This window comes from Bufo gargarizans, chromosome 2 (assembly GCF_014858855.1).
Source record: "Bufo gargarizans isolate SCDJY-AF-19 chromosome 2, ASM1485885v1, whole genome shotgun sequence".
NCBI classification, from domain to species: Eukaryota; Metazoa; Chordata; class Amphibia; order Anura; family Bufonidae; genus Bufo; species Bufo gargarizans.
The window spans coordinates 498,323,811-498,349,606 of NC_058081.1; the positions used below are offsets into that span (position 1 = coordinate 498,323,811).

The 25,796-nt window shown below is 44.1% G+C and overlaps 2 protein-coding genes across 2 annotated transcripts in view; one reads left to right on the forward strand and one right to left on the reverse strand.

The window, feature by feature from the left end:
- Window positions 1–227: 227 nt before the first annotated feature.
- On the forward strand, window positions 228–7,246 carry STMP1 (short transmembrane mitochondrial protein 1). The gene is made up of 3 exons (XM_044277905.1): window positions 228–331; window positions 2,997–3,050; window positions 6,849–7,246. Exons 1-3 carry the CDS (start codon window positions 317–319, stop codon window positions 6,924–6,926), a joined length of 147 nt encoding a protein of 48 aa, XP_044133840.1. The 5' UTR covers window positions 228–316; the 3' UTR covers window positions 6,927–7,246.
- Window positions 7,247–14,300: 7,054 nt separating this feature from the next.
- The window catches only part of SLC13A4 (solute carrier family 13 member 4), a 46,243-nt gene continuing 34,747 nt past the window's right edge, over window positions 14,301–25,796 (reverse strand). The window contains exons 7-14 of the mRNA XM_044277472.1: window positions 25,338–25,457; window positions 24,848–24,949; window positions 21,020–21,121; window positions 20,432–20,538; window positions 19,781–19,917; window positions 18,829–18,990; window positions 18,315–18,452; window positions 14,301–14,954 (exon numbers count right to left, since the gene is read on the reverse strand). Coding sequence (XP_044133407.1) covers window positions 14,817–14,954; window positions 18,315–18,452; window positions 18,829–18,990; window positions 19,781–19,917; window positions 20,432–20,538; window positions 21,020–21,121; window positions 24,848–24,949; window positions 25,338–25,457 — 1,006 coding nt within the window. The 3' untranslated portion in view covers window positions 14,301–14,816. The remainder of the gene's footprint in view (window positions 14,955–18,314; window positions 18,453–18,828; window positions 18,991–19,780; window positions 19,918–20,431; window positions 20,539–21,019; window positions 21,122–24,847; window positions 24,950–25,337; window positions 25,458–25,796) is intronic.

Consider the following 25,796-nt stretch of genomic DNA (forward strand, 5'->3'; position numbering starts at 1 on the left):
CTCTGGTTGGCATTGTTATTATTAATAAGTAATAAGCGTAAAAAATGCTGCCTTGTTTTTTTTCATTTACATTGTTATGGAATTTATATCATTTACAGCAGATGTTAGCTTTAAAGTGTTTTGTGTATATCTGTATATACCGTATAGAAATGACATTCTTAATACTGACCACCAGAGGTCGCTATACATCTGCAAAGCTCACAGCAACAACTTGCCCACTTTAAAGATGGTTGTCTAACCACTTCCTGAAGCTGCCCAGCTACTTCCTGTTCTTCTGGAGGCGTGGAATCCTTTGCTGAGAAGAGAAGCTGCTACAATGTTACAGTTCATAGTAAGTTTTTACAGTTTGAAAGGGACATTTACCCTTTCTAGTGGGGGTGGGGAGGGCACTAGGACCTGATATTAGAGGGATACTGTGGCTTTATCTTTAGTGGTTGTCCTTGGTAAAGTCAGGAAGTGTAAGGGCACAGGAGGGTGGTTCATGACTGGCTGGATCCATTGTTTGCAACTCACTTTACTCCTGACTTAGGCAGGTTATTTAAAGGGGGGTTCCACTTAAAAAAGAAAGAAATTAGAAGATTTGGTGAAGCCCTTGTAAAGGAACTGCAGCTGTCTGTAAGAAGTATTAACCCCTTCAGTGCTTTAGAATTTCTAGCAGCGTGCGGGATTAGTAAAGGAGAAGATTTAATGGGGATTGGGTCTGGAGGCATGCTGGTACTTGTGGTCCCACACCATTTGATGGCACATATGTAACGTGTTGGTACAATGGTTGTCAGGATGTGACAGCAACACAAGCATCTCCTCATATCTCGGCCTCCTGGGCCCCTGCAAGTATGACACAGGGGGTGCAATGGGATATTAGGGTCACCTGCGGTCACCGTACGTGTTGCTCCGATCAGTGTTTTGTTACATACAACATAGGGAGCTTATATATTATGTGGTTTCCTGCCATATCAGTAGTTTACCAAACACAGAGGGTCTGTCACAGTAGGGAGAAGGGACATACAATTCCGTAACAAATGCAGTCTTATTATGAGAGTGGCCATCTTGTGACTGTCAGCTCAGCGTGCTATTCGCATCCAGGCCTCTGTGCTAGAGATGAGCAGAGTTCTGCACCTGCCGCAGGGTAACCCTGAAGCTGGAGACGCTTCCCGTGACTCTTCATTGACGGATGTCACTCCTGTGCCTCTTCTCTGCTTCTGGAGCAGTGACTGCTCATGTGCCGCTATACTTCCAGGCAGCCATGCTTGACCAGTTGCGGCACCGCTTGTAGAAGCAGAGTCTCTGTGCTTGCTCAGGGCCTGTCAATATAGCAGCAGGGGGAGCGTCCGCCTCTTCGGGAACATCCCATCCCATCGCAGATGCAGAACTCGACATGATGAGACAAATCGATTTGCTCATCTTTACACAGCAGTCAGATCCGCCAATGAGACGCCCTGTTACCCCTGGATATAAGCGCATGATTATTCAGAAGCCCTATCATGTGTGGTATTGTGTCTAATCCCATTATATTTGAGTCAGTGCTAGTTATCCAGTGTATAAAAGCCTATCATGTATAAAGTACTGGTAAGGCTAGTTTCACATCTGCGCTTTCTTTACCGGTTTAGAGATTCGGCAGAGGATCTGAAATCCGGACAAAAACGGTTCTGTTTGATTTAACATACGCGGTTGTGTTAAATTAAAATGGAACAAACCAAGCCAATGGGTCACGGATCCGTTTTTTTTTTTTTTTTGGTATCTGAAAAAGACGGATCTGACACCATTGACTTACATTGTTTTTAGTGACGGTTTCGCTTTGTTCCGTTTTGATGACCGGACACAAAACTGCAGCTTGCAGCGGTTTTGTGTCCAGTCGCAAAACGGAATGCTGCCGGAACACAATGCATCCTGAACTGAGCATAACCAATTTACAATACATTGGCCCTAAACTGAACCGTTTTGGCCTGGTTTTGAAATCTCAAAACCGGAATGCCAAAACGCTGATGTGAAAGTAACATTTGCAAGGATGCACATGTGTGCGTCATGTCTGATGCTGTCTGCTTGCCCCTGTACCTAAGCCTGTTCTGTGTCTGTAGACAGGGTCAGACTGGCTTGCCAGAGGATCCTTCAGGGGTCCCAGCTCTGACAATAATGGACCCTCGTAAAACAGGGCCCTAAAAGGAGTTCTGCACTTTGTTTAAACTGATGATCTATCCTCTGGATAGATCATCAGCTTCTGATCGGCAGAGGGTCCGACACCCGGGACCCCCGCCAATCAGCTGTTTGAGAAGGCAGCGGTGCTGTTTACCGCTGGCCGAGTGACGTCACGAGTAGTATCAACTAGCGTGGGCGCGGCTAGGCTCCATTTAAGTGAACAGAGCTTAGCCGCTCCCAGGCCAGTTGATACAAGTTGTGACGTCACTGGGCCTGCAGTAAACAGTGAGAAGGCCGCGGCGCTGCTGGAGCACCGCCGCCTTCTCAAACAGCTGATCGGCGGGGGTCCCGGGTTTCGGACCCCCACCGATTAGAAGCTGGAAAGATAATCAGTTTAAACAAAGTGCAGAACCCCTTTAAGGTCCTATATACATGGAGGGTGGGCCCTGAGAATCCTTTCCTCTGGTGGGCCCAAGAGACTTCAGGCTGACTATGTCTGCAGACATGACTTTTTTTTCCTGTGTCCGTGATTTTTTTGAGGCTGTTGGTAATTATTATAATTTTACAGCTTACAGTAAATGCTGGTAATGAGGTGTTATCAGTATATTGAGCTATAGTCGTGGATTTACAATTTATCTGTAAAAAATGTTGTCTGTCTATGATTTTGGGATAAGTTGTCCAGAAAATAAAGAAAAACATCTGGTTGGCAATCCAGCCAATGACTGCAGGAGCTTGTTTGTATCCTCTGCTTAGGACCTGCTTACACAAAATGATAGACTGCTTTTTGCCAAGCCGCTCCATATTAACGTGGGATCCAAAAATTGTGACTTTGTAATGATATATTGACTTTTTTTTTGCTGCAGCTGGGATTTGCCTTTGGAAATGTGGTGGGGATGTACCTTGCACAGAATTATGAGGTGAGTGTAAGATCCTGTGATATGGAGCACAGAGACACATATACTTGATTCTCTCTCCCCTTCTTAAAGCACATCTGTCAGCACAGCATGATCAACCCTGTTAAACCAGGTTGATCATGCTGAATGAAAAGACTCCTCTTAGGTTGAAATCCGTGGACCTGTTTTTTCAGAAATATGCAGTTTGTTTCATATGATAATTAGGTGTAAAGCGCATTGCGGGACGGAGTTAGCTTCTCTGAGTGCCAATTCTCCACAGCCCCCCCACCCCAACTTAAGTGACATGAGCCAGGGATCCTGACTGTCTTCCTACCTAGCACATCCCATGGATTGGCTAGTGAACATTAATTTGGAATAAGTACATCTCGGTGGGCTCTCCAAGATGCTGCGCTTGCGCCAATGACATTCGGATCTCAGCCTTGGGAAAAGGCCAGTGAAATGCACTGCGCATGCCCTTAATGAGCATTCACTGGCGCATGCATAGGATTACGGGGCCAGGCAGAAATACAGTGGGTATGCCTTGCCCTGTTACTGGAGTGGCTAAGGGAGGAAAGGCAGTGGTCCGAGGGGCTAGGCTGGTGATGGCTAACCTCAAGCACTCCAGCTGGGGGTAAACTACGACTCATTAATTTTAATGGATTTCTTAGAACAGCGAAACAGCTGTGCATTTTGGGAGTCGTAGTTTTACCACAGCTGGAGTGCCAGAGGCTAGTCTTCACAGGGCTAGGCCATAAATTTGGTGCACTGAACACCTCATTAGAAGAGATGAGTCAATTAATCTAAGCCAATAAATTTCATTACAAATTTTCCAAAGACTTCAGTTTTCAGCAAAACTGAAACTTTTTGGATTTAAAATCTCTCAAACTTCAAAAGACAGCAAGGAAGATGGAGGATCACATGACCCCCAAGTTAGACTTAAATAACTGACAGAAAGAGAAAGAAGTTTTAGCTAGAAACAGGGCAGAAGTCTTAATGCTTATCACCCCAATGACATCACACAGTTCACAATCACAGAGACTGGGAGTGGAGCAGCTCACCCCCAAAATGAACCAGGGGTCCTCGTGTGTCTAAAACAGGCATCCTCAAACTGCGGCCCTCCAGCTGTTGTAGAACTACAACTCCCACAATGCCCTGCTGTAGGCTGATACCTGCAGGCTGTTCGGGCATGCTGGAAGTTGTAGTTTTGCAACAGCTGGAGGGCCACAGTTTGAGGATGCCTGGTCTAAAACAACAGTTCAGTAAACTCTACTGCCTACTGCATGGTGCTCCAAAGCAGATGGACGGTCACTGCACCTTTGCCAACAAGGTTGCTTTGGCAGAAAAGGTTTCAATATTGTATTAGTATCGGAATTGGACCTCCGCTGATTGGCAAAGGGTTGCAGTCTTCGACGAGTCATGTTTTCTGCTTCATCAAACGGATTAAAGTTGGTGTGTCAGGCGTGAAGTATCAAACACCCTGCAACCATCGCTGGAGGAACACAAGCTGGTGATGACTTATGGTCTGGGGAATGTTTTCATGGCATTCTCTGGGCCACTCATCCATGTGAAAGCCACTCTTAACCATGCTTGGACAGGTGAATCTCCCAGTGGGCCCCTAGTCCCCCACCCACTAAGCGGCACATGACACACTGAGTAGACTAACTACACTACACATAGACGGGCAGCATACAGCATCTCAACCAGCTTATATTCATATAAAGGTGGATAGATTATTTAGCAAACTACCCAGTTTATTATAGATGCATCAGATTTCCAGGATGACTTCTAGGTACAGAATAAGTCCCACCAGCATCTTCTTAGCCCAGGCACCTGCCTTCTCAAAGTCGCTGCAGGAACCTCCATAATCAATCATCTTGTAGCATCTCGCTGCTGTCTGCCGCTGCCTGAGCAGGTAATGTTTGCTCGTAGCTGTACAGTTGGCCCCCACAAATAATTTTTCCTGGTGAGTCCTAGGCACCCGTCTGATACTGCTCTCCACCGATTTGGGTATCAATCCATCATTCAGTCCATATGCCGGATATTTATCAAGTTGGACTGAGCTGACGCAGCTTTCTGGTTTCCCCACTTGCCATTCAAGGAGGTGATACGCTCTTGCATCTTCCCTCTTTTTTTATGAATCCATCCTTGCAGATCATGTACACCTATACATGCTGGTTATCTTCCCTAGGGTGGATGGGATCTTCCAGCAAGTGCGGCATGTCACACAGCTAGAAATGTCTGACATTGGTTGTAAGAGTATGACCAAGACTTCCAAGTACTACCTTGGCACTCTAATTCCCCGGACTTGAACCCAATTGACATATGCGGGACCACCATGATCATTGTTTTTGTTCTATGCATCCACTCCTACGCATCTTCCATGCACTGCAGTCAGCATGGCTCCCGACACCTGTGACAACCTACCAGGACCTTATAGAGTCACTCCCAGCTCGTCTAGCTGCTGTCCGTGCCACATACGGGGATTACTCTGGATATTAGCCGGTGGTCATAATAATGTGACTCAACTGTGTATGTCACTTTGACAGTACTAATACCGTCTTGGCTGTTAAAGAGCTTGAAAGGGTTTGCAGTTCCAGGATACCCCAAAGTGTCATACACAACTTTTCGGTGCAATTGAGGCACTTTCAAATTCGGTCGAATTTATTTGGCCAGACTCGCATCTGACTGCTGCTTCGTTTTAATTGGACCCAAAACTAATTTTGGGAAACCCACTCATCTCTACTTATTAGCATATGAAATAAACTGCAGATTTCTGAAAAACAGGGCCTTGGATTTCAACAAGAGGGGGGTCATTTCACTCTGCATGAGTAACCCTAAAAGGCAGTATGCCTGGATTAATATGGTTGATCTTGCTGACTGGTGCTCTTTAAGGAGGAAATGCAGTAAAAATGACTGCAGGACTTTCGTCTACGCTCAAAAATCATGTTCTGAGCAGACACCGAACGGACCCCATTATAGTCTATGGGGTCTTTAGGCTCCGTTTTATGCTCAGTTAGGTCTCCTCAACGGTGCCAGAGAACGTAAAGGAGAAACAGTGATGTGAAAGGAGCCTAAGTGCTGAATCTGGGTCTCCACAACCTCTGTGTCTGTAACCCCCTTCCTTATAATCTGTTATTGCCAAGGGAAGGACTTAACCTATAGCTGAAGAGTAAATGAGGCATTACACAGCACCAGTGGCCCATAGGTGGGGGACACACAGTTCCCTTAGTAATTCATTATAGGACGTATAGAAAATTGTTGTCCAAACAGGATCACCAGTCCTATCTATAAAGGAGCAGAAGGGATACCCTGTTATGACCAGTACATGGCTTGAGGGGGCGGGGCACACTTTTTTGTCCTTGTGTCATGCTCTGCCCACTCAGACCCTGCTCTGGGCTTAAGACATTGTGACAATTCTGTCAGTGGGACATTGACCTGACTATAGATTCTCTAGATCAGATAGATGTAGAGATTGGCAGGTGATCCAGCGATCACTCGTGTAGTCCTGCTTTGGATGTGACTAATTCTTCATCTCAAACTTCCAATTCCCCCCCCCCCCCCCTCTTTGGACATTTTGAGAGTGAAGCTGCACCCATTAGGTCTAATTTATCAAGACTGGTGCAAAGGAAATCATAGCAACCAATCAGATTCCACTTTTCATTTTTTAGATCCTTTGGAAAATGGAAGGATCAACCTGATTGGTTGCTGTAGGCAGCTAAGCCTGTTTTCCTTTCCTTGATAAATCGCCTGTTGTATATGATGCAATCTTTTGTGCCCTTCTCTATATTTCACAGAATTTTATATTCTTTCACCCTCCCCAAGGTGCCTGATATCGGAAAAAAAGTAGAAAATTTCAAGAAGGATTTAGAAGCTAAAAAGAAACCTCCCAGTGAGAAGTGACAGTCGGTCCGTGCAGCAGTAATTCCTCCTCTGTTTAGTACGAGCGGTGTATTTATATATCTATATCTACAGCGGAGACATGGGACGGAGGGCGCCACCAAACTAGAGGATTGAGCAGACAGCAGGACCTGTCATGTGGCTCGTCTCTCCCATGAGGATTTTCCAAAGATTTCCTGGCTGCTTATCTCCTGCACCTCAGCAGCCTTTCTGATGGTTTCCATTATCCTGGGTGGCTAGAGGATCCATGTGTTCATCCGATCGCTGTTGCTTTTAGCGTTTTAAGGGTTTAATAAAGTTATATGTTTATTGTAAGAGGGAAATTGTTTGGCGTCTATCCATTCCTGGTGATATATCCAATCAGACTGTACTTACGGCACCCACTAAACCACTCCAGGTGCCAACCCAAAAGTATGTATAGAATTCTCTCTCTACGAATTCTTAAATAAAAAGAGACTTTTAGCAGGATGGTTCTATCAGTCATAGAAAAGTTATAGAAAGCTGACCATAGACATAACACTGACTAAGGGCCTGTCCAACCCTAGTCATGACCACAGTCAGTGGTCCTACTAACAAATCTCAGGCCTATTTTCCACCTCAAGGAAAATTCTGAGATGATGAACCTCATACCCATATTCAAATGATTTGTATCCACCAGCACCTACAGGGCACTATGACTTGGGAATATACACCATATAGCAACCGATAAACAGAGTGCCCAATCTGCACCCCAAAACCCACTTATTTATGGCAAAGTGCCGACACGGCAATTTAGGCCTCATGTACACGGCCGTTGTTTGGGTCCACATCCGTGCCGCCGTTTTGGCCATTCACTTCAATGGGGCTGCAAAAGATGCGGACAGCACTCCGTGTGCTGTCCGCATCCGTTGCTCCGTTTCGTGGTCCGCAAAAAAAATATAACCTGTTCTATTCTTGTCCATAGGCAGTTATATTAAAGGCTGTCCGTGCTGTTCAGCAAATTGCGACATGCACACGGACACCATCCGTGTCTTGCAAATCCGCTCCCCCCCCCCCCCTTCCCTATTATAGTCAATGGGGACGGAGTGGCGGCAGGACGGATCCGACAGGGTGAACAGCCTGTCAGGTCCTCCGTCCTGCCACTAGTGTGAAAGTAGCCTTAGTTTGGCCTTTCCTCCTTTCTTGTGAATTGTGGGAGCACCAAACTGAAATTTCCTAAGATGCTAGGGTGTTTTAAAATAGATCAGTTCCGTTATGTGGTCCTACTTAGAGCAAACAGAGCCCCATAGCAAAACTCAATGGGGGTCCTTTAGTACTGTTTGAATCGTACAAGTAGTTGCAGGTCACTGGTTTCTTTTTGTTTTGTGGGCGACAATATTAAGTTGCACAGCCGTTTTTATGCCATTTTGGGCATGTGGAGGCATGTCGGGGGCACTGGCCCTGGCAAATTTACTAACATTTACTCCTGAAACGGGCAGAAATATTGGCATGCTATATGCCAGGTGCAGGGACTGCTGTAGACTCGCCTTAAACCTGTAAAAAGCCGGTCTTAGTAAATGTTCCCCAATGTCTTCTTGCACACTTATATGTCACGGATAATTAACTCTTCCAATGAGACTAAAATTAATATATTAATATTGTATGATTTCCCCCCAAAACTGCATGTGTCCTTGTAGTTGTTTTAGGCATTGCAGATGATCCCCATTTAAGTTTATACCAGGACCAACCTATGGAGAACATCTTTAAAGGGAGTCTGTCACCCCCATATGGCCATATACAGTGCTTACATGGCTCTGTAGCACCTATACACCTACACAGGATTGTAACAGTACCTTTGTTCTTTTCTTTAGACTTGCACCAGCAGGAAAAACTGAGTTTAATTCATATGCAAATGAGCACTCGCAAGTGCGGCGTTCAGTGTGTAGGTGCCCAGGCTGCCGGCCTTCTTTTCACTTTACTCCTCCCCAGCCTCTGCCTTTGCCCGCCCTCCAAGTCTCTTGCCTCATCGATAGGTCCGGACTTGGAGGGCGGGCAATGGAAGAGGCTGGGGAGGAGTAAAGTGAAAAGAAGGCAGAGCAGCCTGGGCACTTACACACTGAACGCCGACCCTGGGCACTTGTAAGTGCTCATTTGCATATGAATTAAACTTCGTTTTTCCTGCTGGTGCAAGTCTAAAGAAAAGAACAAAGATACCATTACATTCATGTATAGGTGTGCTACAGAGCCATGTAAGCACTGTATATGGCCATATGGAGGTGACAGACTCCCTTTAAAGAGGACTTGTCACCTCTCCTGACACATCTGTTTTAGTAACTACTTGTATTCGCAAAGTAATAACTATTCTGGATCATATAGGCCATCTTATTCCTTCTTGAGGTTATGAATAAATTGCTAGCAGCCTGCAAAAAAGATCTAGCTGGGTGTTACCGGTTGGGGGGTGTCTCTGCACAATATGACACTGGCAGCACTAAGGCCCCCTTTCATAAGGGTGAGATTTCTGCGCGGGTGCAATGCATTGCACCCGCACTGAATCCGGACCCATTCATTTCTATGGGGCTGTGCACATGAGCGGTGATTTTCATGCATCACTTGTGCGTTTGCGTGAAAATCGCAGCATGCTCCTCTTTGTGCGTTTTTTAAGTAACGCAGGTCTCATAAAAATGAATGGGGTTGCATGGAAATTGCAAGCAAGTTGCTAGGAGACTATTGGGATGGGGAAACTATCATTATTATTTCCCCTTATAACATAGTACAATAGGGCTGGAGGGGTTAAAAAAAATTATAATTGAACTCTCCTTAATCCACTTGTTCGCGCAGCCGGCATCTCTTCTGTCTTCATCTGTGAGGAAAAGGACCTTTGATGACGTCACTACGCTCATCACGTGGTCCACCATGGTGATGGATCATGTGATGGACCATGTGATGAGCGCAGTGACATCACCAAAGGTCCTTTTCCAGACAGAATAGAAGCCGGGCTGCGCCAACAAGTGGATTAAGGTGAGTTCAATATTTATTATTTTTTATTAACCCCTCCAGCCCTATTGTACTATGCGTTCTGTAGTCAGAATGCTATTATTTTCCCTTATAACCATGTTATAAGGGGAAATTATACAATCCTACACAACCTTGAACCCAAACCTGAACTTCTGTGAAGAAGTTCGGGTCTGGGTACCACATTCAGTTTTTTTATCACGCGCGTGCAAAATACATTGCACCCGCGCGATAAAAACTGAACAATGGAACGCAATCGCAGTCAAAACTGACTGCAATCGCGTACCTACTCGCGTGGGTTTGCCGCAATGCGCCGGGACACATCCGTACATAATCAGGACACGCTCGTGTGAAATAGGCCTAATAGTGTCATATTGGGACACAACACAAGCAACAGCTAGTAATTCAATACTTCAAGAAGGAATAATAGAGGAATGAGACAACATACAGAATTTTTATTACATGGGGAATGCAAGTAGTTAGTGAAACAGACATGTCAGGAGGGGAGACAAGTCCTCTTTAAGTGATATAAGGTATTATATAACCACATCTGATTACTTTGTGTGTCCATTTCCAGTGACTAATAATTTACATTTAATTACATTCGACGTGTAATGTGAATTCCAATCCGTTTTCTTACAAAATGTTAGATTTTTTTTTTGGAACAATTTGTTATGAAGTTAAAGACCTAACTGTACTGTTGCATTTACTTGCGTTAATATTCTTCTTACATAATCTCTAAGAGTATATTCACATGCAGCAGATTTGCGACTAGAAATCCCAATTATCTGAAGAAGGTTGTTTCTTCTGCAACTCTCATATACCTTCAATAACTTGTGGTGCATTGTGGGAGATGTGGTGTCTTATGTACAATGAAAGCTACAAGTACCATACGCTCTCGGGTAAGCTTTTAGGGGTGTGTCTGACCAAGAGAACTGGAGTTTAAGGCGGTTTGGCATTCCGTGTTTGGGATCCAGCAGAGGATCTCAAAACAGGGCCAATGTATTGTAAATGGGGTATGATCCGATCAGGATGTATTGCGTTCTGCTAGCATTTCGTTTTGTGACCGGACATAAAATCGCAGCAAGCTCCAGTTTTGTATCCGGTCATCTGAACAGAACAAACCGGGTCCGTCACTAAAAACAATGTAAGTCAATAGTGCGGGATCTGTTTGTTTGGTTTTTTTATCCTAAAAAAAAAAAACGGATGTCACCTTTTTGACTTGCATTGTTTTTAGTGACTGATCCAGTTTGTTCCATTTCGTTTTAACACAACTGCATCCTAATGGAACAGATGCACCCTGTTAAATCAAACGCAACTGTTTTGACGAATCTCAAAACCGGAAAGGACAGATGTAAAAGTAGCCTAAAGCTTGTCTTTAAAGGGGTTGTCTGGCAGGATTACTATATTTTATATATGGGGCAAAAAAATAAATAAAAAAAATACCCTGACGGATTCCTTGTCACTGCTGTTCCACTCTTCTCCATTCCCTGGTCCCGGCTCAATAGCTGGGAAATGCCTGGACATGCTGAGGTGGGTCACTACAATGGCCAAAGATTGGCTGAGCTGGCATCTCCTACCATTTCCTGTGTGTGGAGAAATCCACGAGCCTGCTGCAGATGTATGGAATTGATTTTCATTTGAAGAATTTTCGGCAACAAATCTGCCGCATGTGAATACACCTTTAAAGGGTTTCTGTCATCAGAAAAATCGTTATGTAGCTGTCTGACATTAGTGATGTGCTAATGTCAGCAGAACATAACTGTATGACTTCTATCTCCCTGCCTGCCGCTGTTCGCGCTAAGTAATGTCTTTTATAATATGCAAATGAGCACCTAGAGCATGGATGTCAAACTCATGGCCCTCCAGATGTTGCAAAACTACAACTCCCATCATTCCCTGATAGCTCTAGTATGCCCAGGCATGATGGGAGTTGTAGTTTTGCAACAGCTGGAGGGCCACGAGTTTGACATCCCTGACCTAGAGGCTCCATCCTCGCACCGTTTGGCACTAGGGGCGGATTGGCCATAGACCTTACAGGGAAATTCCCCGGTGGGTCGATGCCCAGGGGGCCAGCCAGTGGAAGTTTTTGGGGATGTATTTTGTGCTGCTGACAGTATTTTGTGTTGCACTGTGGTATTTGGCTCTGTTGGGGTGGTGTAATGTTCCAAAATATGATATTGCTGGCCCTGCCTTCCATCAATTTGGACCAAACTGCAAAACGGGGCCACTTTTAGTATTTTTTTCCAGGGTCACTTTAAGTTCCTAGTCCGCCCCTGTTTGGCACGCCCTTGTAAAGGTGATTGACATCCTCGGTCTCCTTCGTGCCCCACAAAGCCCGCGCGTGTGCCATCCATTTTAGTATTAGGCGCCGTGAGTGAAGGACGGTAGCAGGTGAGTGTCCTTCACTCACTGTGCCTGCGCCTAATACTAAAATGGACGGTGCAGGCGCAGGATTTGTGGGGCATGGAGGAGACCGAGGTTGTCAATCACCTTTAGATGGGCGTGCCAAACGGTTGGAGGCTAATTTGCATATTATAAAAGTCAATTTTGAGCGCTAACGGCGGCAGGCAGGGAGATATGTCATACAGTTATGTTCTGCTGACATTAGCACATCGCTAATGTCAGCCAGCTACATAACGATTTTTCTGATGACAGAAACCCTTTAAACATGACACAAGTCGAGACAATATCCCCATCTGATTACTGTAATAAATATTCTTCTGGCGGTAAATGATCACATTTACAGGGAGAGAAGGATTTGGCTTCCAATTAGGAGTCAGTGGCTTATGTCCAGTATAGGCCGGCGCACTGGGAATGTACACTCATTGACAAAAAAAAAAAAAAAAACGCACCAAGAAATAGTCTTTGCAATTAAATAAAACTTTCTATGTGTGAATGGAATGATGACATCTAGCCTGGATACAAGATGCGATACGGTTGGGCATGGAGGCATACAGGTTCCTTAGGGTAGCCTGCAGAAATTTGCCCACAGATGTTACAGCTGGACCTGCAGATCCTGCATACTCATAGGCTGGTGAAGCTGGTGTCCATAAATGCTCGATTGCCAATGAATTTGGTGATTGGGCAGACCAAGGAAGTGATGTAAACTGCAGGAGACATTCCTGGGAAACCCTTGCTGTGTGTGGGCGAGCATTATCCTCTGAAAAATGCCCGTTGGAAGCCCTGCCATGAGAGGAACACATGTGGCTGCAGGATGTCCTGCACGGATCTTTGGGCTGTTAGTGTCTCTCGTATCATTACTAGGGGTGATTGACTGTTGTATGTGCTGGCTCCAAAGATCATCAAAGCAAAGGCAGGATTGAAGCTCTCACCATGAGGCTTCCATACTTGAAACCGGGCGTAGTAAGATAACAAAAAGAACCTGGATTGGTCACTAAAGACTATACGGTTCCAGTGCATAGCAGTCCATGTTTCTCGTTCACGACACCCCTGCAAACAAAGACAAAAGTGGCTGGCTGACAATGGCAGGACATGTAATGGGCACCATGACACCACATTTCCTTCTGCTAAGCGCCTGGAAATAGTCCGGACAGAGACGTGTGTGTGTGTGATGAAGGTGCCACCTCTGGATGGTGGACAACAAAACTGTGGGAGCTGCTCATGTTTGTCAACGGTTCAAATAATCCTCCCTTCTGGTGGTCTGTCTGGGCTGCCCAGAGACTGTTTACCAGTTGTGTGTGCCCTCATGTAACCACTGCTCCCAACACCACCTAACAGCTAGGTCCGAACAGTCTAGATGGCAATTTGTCCAAACGACCATCCTGCTTCTCTCAGTCCAATGATGAGCCCCCTCTCAAAGTCTCTGAACTGGGCAAAATGTCTTCAAGTACATCATAGATATATGTCTAGCAGTTAATGATCTCTCACCAAGAGGTACACTACCCACAAGTAGCCTCTGAGAGCCATTTATTTTTATAGAACAGCAGGGTAAACACTTTTACGCCTTCTTGTGGCAAGACTCAGTGTCTAATCCGACCACAGCTGTAACCAGTTACTGTACATATCTGCCTGAGACCTAACTGCAGGCCGAGTTTTGCAGAAAACTGACATTTCTCTCTGGGTGCGTTATTTTTGTCAATGAGTGTATTTTAATACACCAGTTTCCATAACTGTACTTAGAGAGGACTTGTCACCACTCCTGACATGTCACTTTAAAAAAAATTTTTTTAGTAATTACTTGTATTCCCCATGTAATAATAATTCTGGGGCATCAATTCCTGTATTATTCCTGCTAGAAGTTATGAATTATAAGCAGTTTGCAATGAAGGCCCAAATGGGTGTTACTAGTTTGGGGGTGTCCCTGCCAAGTCTGACACTTGCAGAACTGACTGACCCAGAGTTTGCAGGGACACAACCCCAACTGGTAACTCCCATCTGAACCTTTATTACAAATGACTAATATTCAATCACAAATTGTAGCAGGTACATCATACAGTCATAGGAATAGATGCTCCAGAATTGTAGTTACAAGGGATGCAAGTAGTTGGTAAATGGACATGTCAGGAGAGGTTACAGGTCTTCATTAAAGGGGGTGGCCTTTTTGGATAAACCCTTTCCATTAAATAAGCTCCAACATGAGGGGTATGTTCCTGAAGGCCCTACTGCTAGATACCCCCTTCCCTTCCCGAATGCAAAATGTTCTAGCAAATAGAGTGCGTCCCAATCAAGACCCCTGTCTCTATTGCTGTCATATGTATGTAATAGGACATATGGGAAGGGGTTGTCCAAAGAGAGTGCCCCTTTAAGTGTATCTGTATTCAAGTAAAAGAATGGATTCTGAGTGCTGGTAATGTCCTTTGGTGTGCAGCTTGATCTCCTGCGCACGCGTTCCTGCGCCCTCCAGACTCTGTCTGAAGGACAAGATCAGAGTGTCCCTCTCCTTTTGGTCCTTGGCTACATTCACAGGTGCTGAGTGGAGTTGTGAACCATTGCCCAGTCTGGAAATGTGTTCAGTTGGAAGAGGCTGATGCCCCACGTGTTAATGGCAACCATGATGATGCCCACACCGATTATATTTACTCCAAGACCAGCTTTCACCTGAGGGTAAGAAAGAAATCATTTTTATAGATGATATTTCATGTCTATACTTTGCTTTACATATGTTGGACTGATTGTACTGTAGTCACATCCAGATCTGCATTCAAACTTTATAAGGTTTTCAAAATCTTGTATGTACTTTCACCCCCTGTTAGCTCTGGGTCTGCGCAGGTAGTGTGCAATCTATTACCGGAGCAAAGTAGCTTTTGGGATTCTGATTAAATAGTGCCCCTCCCTGAATTGAAATTGGAAAAGTTCAGGAATAGAAGGCATGTGCACCCAAATGACACCCCCTGCAGTCAGGCAAAGGTGAGGAACTTCTCAACTGGCCTTAGGTATGATGCAGAAAGTGGTTATTTTAGTGCTGGTTATACCCAGAATAATTCTGAATACAGCTTTGATTGTGAATAGAGTATAAAATATGCAACTTTACTACCCTTTATTTCAGAGCACACTTAAAGGCTATTTACACCTTGGGGGTGGGGGCTTTTTTATGATTGCATTTTACTCATTTTGGGCTACAAATCTTTTTTTTCTTTTTTCTTTTATTTATTTTTAATTAAAAATGCTTAGCAGTTTTCAGCTACAGGGGTTAAAAATCAATCTGTCTGCAAGCTATGACTTTCAGATTTTTTTTAAATCCCATCTTCTGATGGCTTACTTAAGCTGTATTTTGATAAGAATTGAGCTATGATGAGTGTCTGTGAAGTTAGGAGATCAGAAAAAAAAGCTGAAAATAATCAGATGACGGGATTCAAAGACAACAGAAACTGACAGGTTGCAAATAGACTGATTTTTAACCCCTGCATCTCAGAAACAGCTGAAATATTTTTGTATTGAAGACCAATTGAAAAAATAGTCTTTTGCCCAAAATACAATCAATATAAACACATTTCCCCAAAGGTGTCCATAGCCTTTAAAGGAAAACTAAACACAGAAAATGCACAAGAAATGAGCTTCACGGAAATTCCTCCTTTAATCTCTTCATTCCCCATAATCCTACAATTAAAACTGTCGGCCAAAAACTTTGTTGTGTGACAACTTAACACCAAAAAGAGGCGTAAAATTGTTGGTAAATGACCCCCACTGTGGTGCACTTCCTTGCTGTTTTTCAGTGAATGAAAGCCCCTTTTTTACGCTCAAATATAGATAACCTGTACAGGCCTAATACTTCTCACAACAGTGTGTTTGCTTTAAGTCTAGGCAATCTTTTGTGAGCTAAGCAGTCTAGACTCCATTTTAACTGAACTGGTACATTGAAATAAACTATCAGCTTAGGATAGAGTTATAGAGTTACTAATTGTTTGGATGGCACAATATTATCTACATTACAGGTCCTTCTAAAAAAATTAGCATATTGTGATAAAGTTCATTATTTTCTGTAATGTACTGATAAACATTAGACTTTCATATATTTTAGATTCATTACACACCAGCTGAAGTAGTTCAAGCCTTTTATTGTTTTAATATTGATGATTTTGGCATACAGCTCATGAAAACCCAAATTTCCTATCTCATAAAATTAGCATATTTCATCCGACCAATAAAAGAAAAGTGTTTTTAATACAAAAAAAGTCAACCTTCAAATAATTATGTTCAGTTCTGCACTCAATACTTGGTCGGGAATCCTTTTGCAGAAATGACTGCTTCAATGCGGCGTGGCATGGAGGCAATCAGCCTGTGGCACTGCTGAGGTGTTATGGAGGCCCAGGATGCTTTGATAGCAGCCTTAAGCTCATCCAGAGTGTTGGGTCTTGCGTCTCTCAACTTTCTCTTCCCAATATCCCACAGATTCTCTATGGGGTTCAGGTCAGGAGAGTTGGCAGACCAATTGAGCACAGTAATACCATGGTCAGTAAACCATTTACCAGTGGTTTTGGCACTGTAAGCAGGTGCCAGGTCGTGCTGAAAAATGAAATCTTCATCTCCATAAAGCTTTTCAGCAGATGGAAGCATGAAGTGCTACAAAATCTCCTGATAGCTAGCTGCATTGACCCTGCCCTTGATAAAACACAGTGGACCAACACCAGCAGCTGACATGGCACCCCAGACCATCACTGACTGTGGGTACTTGACACTGGACTTCAGGCATTTTGGCATTTCCCTCTCCCCAGTCTTCCTCCAGACTCTGGCACCTTGATTTCCGAATGACATGCAAAATTTGCTTTCATCCGAAAAAAGTACTTTGGACCACTGAGCAACAGTCCAGTGCTGCTTCTCTGTAGCCCAGGTCAGGCGCTTCTGCCGCTGTTTCTGGTTCAAAAGTGGCTTGACCTGGGGAATGCGGCACCTGTAGCCCATTTCCTGCACACGCCTGTACACGGTGGCTCTGGATGTTTCTACTCCAGACTCAGTCCACTGCTTCCGCAGGTCCCCCAAGGTCTGGAATCGGTCCTTCTCCACAATCTTCCTCAGGGTCTGGTCACCTCTTCTCGTTGTGCAGCGTTTTCTGACACACTTTTTCCTTCCCACAGACTTCCCACTGAGGTGCCTTGATACAGCACTCTGGGAACAGCCTATTCATTCAGAAATTTCTTTCTGTGTCTTACCCTTTTGCTTGAGGGTGTCAGTGATGGCCTTCTGGACAGCAGTCAGGTCGGCAGTCTTACCCATGATTGCGGTTTTGAGTAATGAACCAGGCTGGGAGTTTTTAAAAGCCTCAGGAATCTTTTGCAGGTGTTTAGAGTTAATTAGTTGATTCAGATGATTAGGTTAATAGCTCGTTTCGAGAACCTTTTCATGATATGCTAATTTTTTGAGATAGGAATTTGGGGTTTTCATGAGCTGTATGCCAAAATCATCAATATTAAAACAATAAAAGGCTTGAACTACTTCAGTTGGTGTGTAATGAATCCAAAATATATGAAAGTCTAATGTTTATCAGTACATTACAGAAAATAATGAACTTTATCACAATATGCTAATTTTTTTTAGAAGGACCTGTATATACAACTGTCAAGCTGAGAAGCAACTCGGCCACTAGATGTAAGCCAGTATCAGGGCGTAACTACCATAGAGGCAGACCATGCGACTGCTATGGGGCCCAGGGAAGGAGGGCGCCCAATTGGGATCATCATTGTCCCTTCTTCTACTGGGAGTGAAAACTTGGTCAGGACTCTACCCTCTAAAGGAACAACTTTTAGCAAATGAGGCAGTGGAAAAAACGGCCCAAGGGTCATTAAAAAGGTGAAACCCTTCTGTCCTGTGTGGGGGCCTGGTTTGATCCTTGCTATGGGGCCCTTATTTCTCTATCTACGCCACTGGCCAGCATGTTCCCATTCTGTGACAGGAAGCAGAGATATTGAACATTTTGGAAAGTTGCAAAGATTTTTATTATGCTATTGGGATATGTTCTCTTACCATATCTTTGATCTGGCAGTGTCCATAGTTATATACAATGGCATTTGGTGGGTTCCCCACTGGTAACATCACAGCAAATGAGATGCACATGGCGACCGGAATCAGTGTGTATAAAGGGTTAATGCGAAGAGCTTCAGACTGCAAGTCAATGAATAAAAAGTAAAGAACTGCCCATATCAGCCAGTCAGATTTCTTGCTTTTCTACCAGTTTTGAGCATAATTAAAGCAGCAGCATCACAATGCAAACCTGGGCCAATGCCAGGGCTTGAGGGATTCTTGGTGACCTTGGTAAATTTTCTATAACCTGTCAGTCGTTGCATACCATAAAGGAAAACTGTCCAGGGAAGGTTCCCTTTAAGTTAGGACATCTTTAATATTGCTGATGCTGAGACCTCTTGGCCAAGAAGAAATGCAATGATAATGTGTTTGTGGTCTATTGGACAGGAAAATGCCTACCCATGACCCCCACCCCCCCCCCCCTACCTTGGAACCAGTTTTATTTTTTGTTGCTTACCAGACTGCAAAGGATTGGCAAGAATATAGTAATGGTAGCTGGATTACTGACAAATTCCGTAACGGCAGAGACCAGAATACAAGCGAGGAGGCTGACGGCCCAGGAGGGGAGGCTGCTCAGACATTCCATCTGACGACCAATCCAAGTGGAGAGACCGGAGGTCTACAAGAAAAACCAGTCGGTTTATCAATAAAAGGTAATGCTGCAAACCCTCAATGACTTGTTGTAACAATGAATCATCTGAACCGGCTGGCAGGGTTGGATTAAGGAGGTGGCAAACTAGGCAATTGTAAAGGGCCCCAAAAGAAACTTGAATTTACTATTAACACCTTCATGTGCCTAGGATGTATAATTTACCCCCTCACTACCCCCTAGACCACCAAGGATATTACAATATATTGCTTCACTATTTCTGGACCACTCAGCAGTTTAAAATCTTGAGAGAAACTCTACGTTTCTATAAAACCGTTCATCCTGGCTGAGTAGTCATAGCTGGGTCAGTTCTGAAAGGTGGCAAGCACTATGGGTACCAATACCATCTTCATGACTTGGAACAGATGGCACTAGTTTATAAGACATATTGGTTTTTAATGGTGCTGTGATAACCATGTAGGACACCAGAGACTCCAGTGGTGTTGATTTGCTGAATCATAGAAACGACAGATGAGAGCCAAAGGCATTCAGGTGCTTCTGGTCTTGTGACAGCACTTTGGGTGTTATCATAAGGACATCAGACCTGACAGCATCAAAACAAATGCCAAAGGCCATTTCTCTCACACGGATGAGAAAACAACAAAAGAGGCCTGAGAGGTTGCTATGATGGCCACTGTCCCTATAACAACACTAATCTGTGGATGTGGTATTGGTCTTTCTAGACTAGACTATGGATTGATTAGAAGTCACAATTCTCTTCTTATTATGTGCAATCTTTTTAAATTGGTGTCATAGTTACCTTACACCCAGCAGCGAGGGCGTAACCCCCTCCAACCAGCACCACAATCTCCCAGGGCATATGCTTCTGGAATTCCTGCCAAGTCAACATGGGGCCTCCCAGGTAGGGTCCATCCTCTTCCTTCTTTTCATTCTGTCCTGGGAGGCCAAAATCATATCACATGTGTGCAATGATTACCCTACAGTATTGCCGATCCTGGTGGAAGGACAGCAGGGGGCACGGTAGAGGAACTCTGTGTGAATTCTGCAACCTTCAAATGGCTTTGAAGGAGAAAGTAGATGGAATGTAATTTGGTTCTCCATTAAGAGCGCTACATTGAGAGTACTAGAATATCCTAATAAATAGTGCAAGAATTACCCCATTAAACAGAGCTGGAGTGCCTCCATTAGTAGTGTCCATGTACACAGTGCCCTCAGTAACAGGTCGAGCCAGAGAGTTCCACCATCCCAGTGGCTTCATTGCCAGTCATAGAGTGGCCCTATACATGGTGTCCCCATTATCAATAGCAACCAAAGTGTCCCCAGTGCTCTTTTTAGCAGAGCCCCGTCCACAGTGTCCTCATTGACAGTGCCAGACAGAAAGTGTCCCCATACACAGTGCGAGCCAGTTTACCTTCATTACTCAGAGCTTCCTGCATCTGAAAATCCTCACCTGACTCCTCTTTTCCAGAGCAGGTGAATTGGGGTCTCTTAGATGGAATCAGGAACAACAGGAATCCCAGGAACACTGACACCGTAGCGTCTGTCCTAAAACCTTTCCTGAGACACAAGCAGATGGTAGCATAGGTGTGTTAGGCCTCATGCACATGATTGTATCCCTTTTTGCGGTCTGTAAATTGCGGATCCACAAAACACGGATACCGACTATGTACATGCCTACAATTTTTTTTTTTTACTCCTGTGGAAATGTCCTGCTCTTGTCCGCTAATCTTTTTTGCTGAGCCGCGGAACAGACATATGGATGTAGACAGCACATGGCGTGCTGTCCGCATCTTTTGCAGCCCCATTGAAATGAATGGGTTTGCATCCAATCGGAAAAAATAATAATCTGCATCAGATGTGAACCGAACATCGTGTGCATGAGGCCTTAAGGGAGTTGAATGATATGGGTCAATTAAAGAAGCCCGATGCCTGGAAATATCTAAAGTAGTGATTGTGGGGCAGAGACAACCCAGACACGAACATTAGGCTTGAAATGGCTGCTAATAGGGAACAATAGTATTCAGCTTTTATAACTTACTTTTCAAATAGAGATTCCCAGCCAGGAACAAACCCAGGTTCCCGTGTAAACCAGAGCAGGGTCATCAAGATGAAGAAGACGACAGTGACCTTTTCTGGGTAACTACATACAAATGAAACACAAAAGCAGGAGGAACATCTGATTATTAAATTGGCTTGAGCTTCGTAAAGTGAGCCATAACTGATCACAGATACTTCATGTGTGTGACCTATTACTGCATATCTCAGTGCCCCAGTGTGGATTGTTTGGATTGTTACATAGGCCCAGGCATAACCTGGGATTCTGGTCTCTTCTGAGCACATTGGACCTACCCACAAAGTAACCATACATCACTGACTGCAACTACATATAGTATCCCTACAACACTGACTGCAACTACATATAGTATCCCTACAACACTGACTGCAACTACATATAGTATCCCTACAGCACTGACTGCAACTACATATAGTATCCCTACAGCACTGACTGCAGCTACATATAGTATCCCTACAGCACTGACTGCAACTACATATAGTATCCCTACAGCACTGACTGCAACTACATATAGTATCCCTACAACACTGACTGCAACTACATATAGTATCCCTACAACACTGACTGCAACTACATATAGTATCCCTACAGCACTGACTGCAACTACATATAGTATCCCTACAGCACTGACTGCAACTACATATAGTATCCATACATCACTGACTGCAACTACATATAGTATCCCTACAACACTGACTGCAACTACATATAGTATCCCTACAGCACTGACTGCAGCTACATATAGTATCCCTACAGCACTGTCTGCAACTACATATAGTATCCCTACAGCACTGACTGCAACTACATATAGTATCCCTACAGCACTGACTGCAACTACATATAGTATCCCTACAGCACTGACTGCAACTACATATAGTATCCATACATCACTGACTGCAACTACATATAGTATCCCTACAGCACTGACTGCAACTACATATAGTATCCCTACAGCACTGACTGCAACTACATATAGTATCCCTACAGCACTGACTGCAGCTACATATAGTATCCCTACAGCACTGACTGCAACTACATATAGTATCCCTACAGCACTGACTGCAGCTACATATAGTATCCCTACAGCACTGACTGCAACTACATATAGTATCCATACAGCACTGACTGCAACTACATATAGTATCCCTACAGCACTGACTGCAACTACATATAGTATCCCTACAGCACTGACTGCAACTACATATAGTAACATTACAGCACTGACTGCAACTACATATAGTATCCCTACAGCACTGACTGCAACTACATATAGTATCCCTACAGCACTGACTGCAACTACATATAGTATCCCTACAGCACTGACTGCAACTACATATAGTATCCCTACAGCACTGACTGCAGCTACATATAGTATCCATACAGCACTGTCTGCAACTACATATAGTATCCCTACAGCACTGACTGCAGCTACATATAGTATCCCTACAGCACTGACTGCAGCTACATATAGTATCCCTACAGCACTGACTGCAACTACATATAGTATCCCTACAGCACTGACTGCAACTACATATAGTATCCCTACAGCACTGACTGCAGCTACATATAGTATCCCTACAGCACTGACTGCAGCTACATATAGTATCCCTACAGCACTGACTGCAACTACATATAGTATCCCTAGAACACTGACTGCAACTACATATAGTATCCCTACAGCACTGACTGCAGCTACATATAGTATCCCTACAGCACTGACTGCAGCTACATATAGTATCCCTACAGCACTGACTGCAGCTACATATAGTATCCCTACAGCACTGACTGCAACTACATATAGTATCCCTACAGCACTGACTGCAACTACATATAGTATCCCTACAGCACTGACTGCAACTACATATAGTATCCCTACAGCACTGACTGCAACTACATATAGTATCCCTAGAACACTGACTGCAACTACATATAGTATCCCTACAGCACTGACTGCAGCTACATATAGTATCCCTACAGCACTGACTGCAGCTACATATAGTATCCCTACAGCACTGACTGCAGCTACATATAGTATCCCTACAGCACTGACTGCAACTACATATAGTATCCATACAGCACTGACTGCAACTACATATAGTATCCCTACAGCACTGACTGCAGCTACATATAGTATCCCTAGAACACTGACTGCAACTACATATAGTATCCCTACAGCACTGACTGCAGCTACATATAGTATCCCTACAGCACTGACTGCAGCTACATATAGTATCCCTACAGCACTGACTGCAACTACATATAGTATCCATACAGCACTGACTGCAACTACATATAGTATCCCTACAGCACTGACTGCAGCTACATATAGTATCCCTAGAACACTGACTGCAACTACATATAGTATCCCTACAGCACTGACTGCAGCTACATATAGTATCCCTACAGCACTGACTGCAACTACATATAGTATCCCTACAGCACTGACTGCAACTACATATAGTATCCATACAGCACTGACTGCAACTACATATAGTATCCCTACAGCACTGACTGCAACTACATATAGTATCCCTACAGCACTGACTGCAACTACATATAGTATCCCTACAGCACTGACTGCAACTACATATAGTATCCCTACAGCACTGACTGCAACTACATATAGTATCCCTACAGCACTGACTGCAGCTACATATAGTATCCCTAGAACACTGACTGCAACTACATATAGTATCCCTACAGCACTGACTGCAGCTACATATAGTATCCCTACAGCACTGACTGCAGCTACATATAGTATCCCTACAGCACTGACTGCAACTACATATAGTATCCATACAGCACTGACTGCAACTACATATAGTATCCCTACAGCACTGACTGCAACTACATATAGTATCCCTACAGCACTGACTGCAGCTACATATAGTATCCCTACAGCACTGACTGCAGCTACATATAGTATCCCTAGAACACTGACTGCAACTACATATAGTATCCCTACAGCACTGACTGCAACTACATATAGTATCCCTACAGCACTGACTGCAACTACATATAGTATCCCTACAGCACTGACTGCAACTACATATAGTATCCATACAGCACTGTCTGCAACTACATATAGTAACCATACAGCACCGACTGCAACTACACGTAGTAACCATACAGCACCGACTGCAACTACACATAGTAACCATACAGCACCTACTGATACTACACACAGTAACCATACAGCACCGACTGCAAATACACACAGTAACCATACAGCACCGATTGCAACTACAGATATTAACATTACAGCATACACTACAGACAGCTATTACACAGCAGCAGTTTCAGCTGTCACATGGCCACTACACAGTATTCGGATAGCACTCACACAGTACCCATGCAGAACTGTCTCGGCACCCACACAGCAACACCATATTGCCCATATAGCACCCGACCCAGACAGTAATTATTCAGCACACATAAACCACTCACACAGGCACTACTCCTGCCTGATTAGAGTCGGGAAGGAATCCCCCCCCCCCCCCCCCCCCCAAAATGAGGAAAATTGGCTTTTACCTCAGAGGGGGGTTTTGCCTTCCTCTGGATTAATGTGCAGGATAACAGGCTGAACTGGACAGACAGACGTCTTTTCTCAGCCTTATAAACTGTTACTATGTTACTCAGTACCCATTCCGCATTGACACAGTAAACATTGTTCACTGCGACAGCACCCACACAGCACTGCAGTGATATGCCCCCTGTGTAGCTAAGGGTTTTTCCTATAGTAGTTGTATAATGACTATTTGTTGGTGACATTTGGAGTAATATAATTCCTACCTCATTTTCCCCAACTTCTCATATTCCTCCTGGATACGTCGCTCTGACACCTCCTCCTGTCTGGTCTTCTTCTTCTTACTAAGGGAGCAGGTTTCCCTAAAACTGAACATTTACAATAGACAAAATTACACTTCACAGAACTCACAATAAGCGTCCATTCACACGTCCGTAACGTGTTTCACGGATCCGCAAAACACGGACACAGGCAATGTGCGTTCCGCATTTTGCGGACCGCATATCGACGGCACTAATAGAATATGCCTATTCTTGTCCGCAGATGCGGACAAGAGTAAGACATGTTCTATTTTGTTCGAGAACGGAAATGAGGACCCGGAAGTGCAGATCCGCATTTCCGGAGCCGGGCCGCAGAACGTTCCTCCCCATAGAAATGAATGGGCAAAATGCGGAACGAAATTGTGGACGTGTGAATGGGGCCTTAAAGACACCAAAAGGCTGTAATATTGACCTCTAGTCTGACACTCTCACTTACTTGCAGCCAAGAAACAACCAGTGCAGCCAGACCCAGGTCAAAAACAGAACAATGACCGTAATGGGTAAACTGAACACAAACCAGGTACCAAAGTTCACCACCTCAGCCTCTGGGTACCGACTGCAATATAAAAAGGCAGAGAATTTGAGATAAAACTTCCTATATCCATATACATATTCTTGTACATAGGTAGCAACAATATAAGGGCAGTATTATAGTAGTTATATTTCTGCACATAGATGTCACTATTATAATAGATGTCATTATATAATACAAAAGGGGGCAGGATTCTAGTAGTTTTGTGCTTGTACATAAGGGCTATATTTAGAGATGAGCAAATTTTTTAAAATTTGAATCGCCAGTTTGCCGTTTTTTTTGTTGAAAAAATTGGTTCGGTCGAAATATATTCGCGACGAATCGTGTTAAAAACAGCTATTTGCTGGCTGCAGAGAGCCTTTA

Bases quoted from the DNA above. Each gene is read 5' to 3' on its own strand.
- STMP1 (XM_044277905.1), top strand. The intron at 3,051-6,848 runs GTGAGTGTAAGA...ACCCTCCCCAAG, and splicing joins ACCTTGCACAGAATTATGAG to GTGCCTGATATCGGAAAAAA.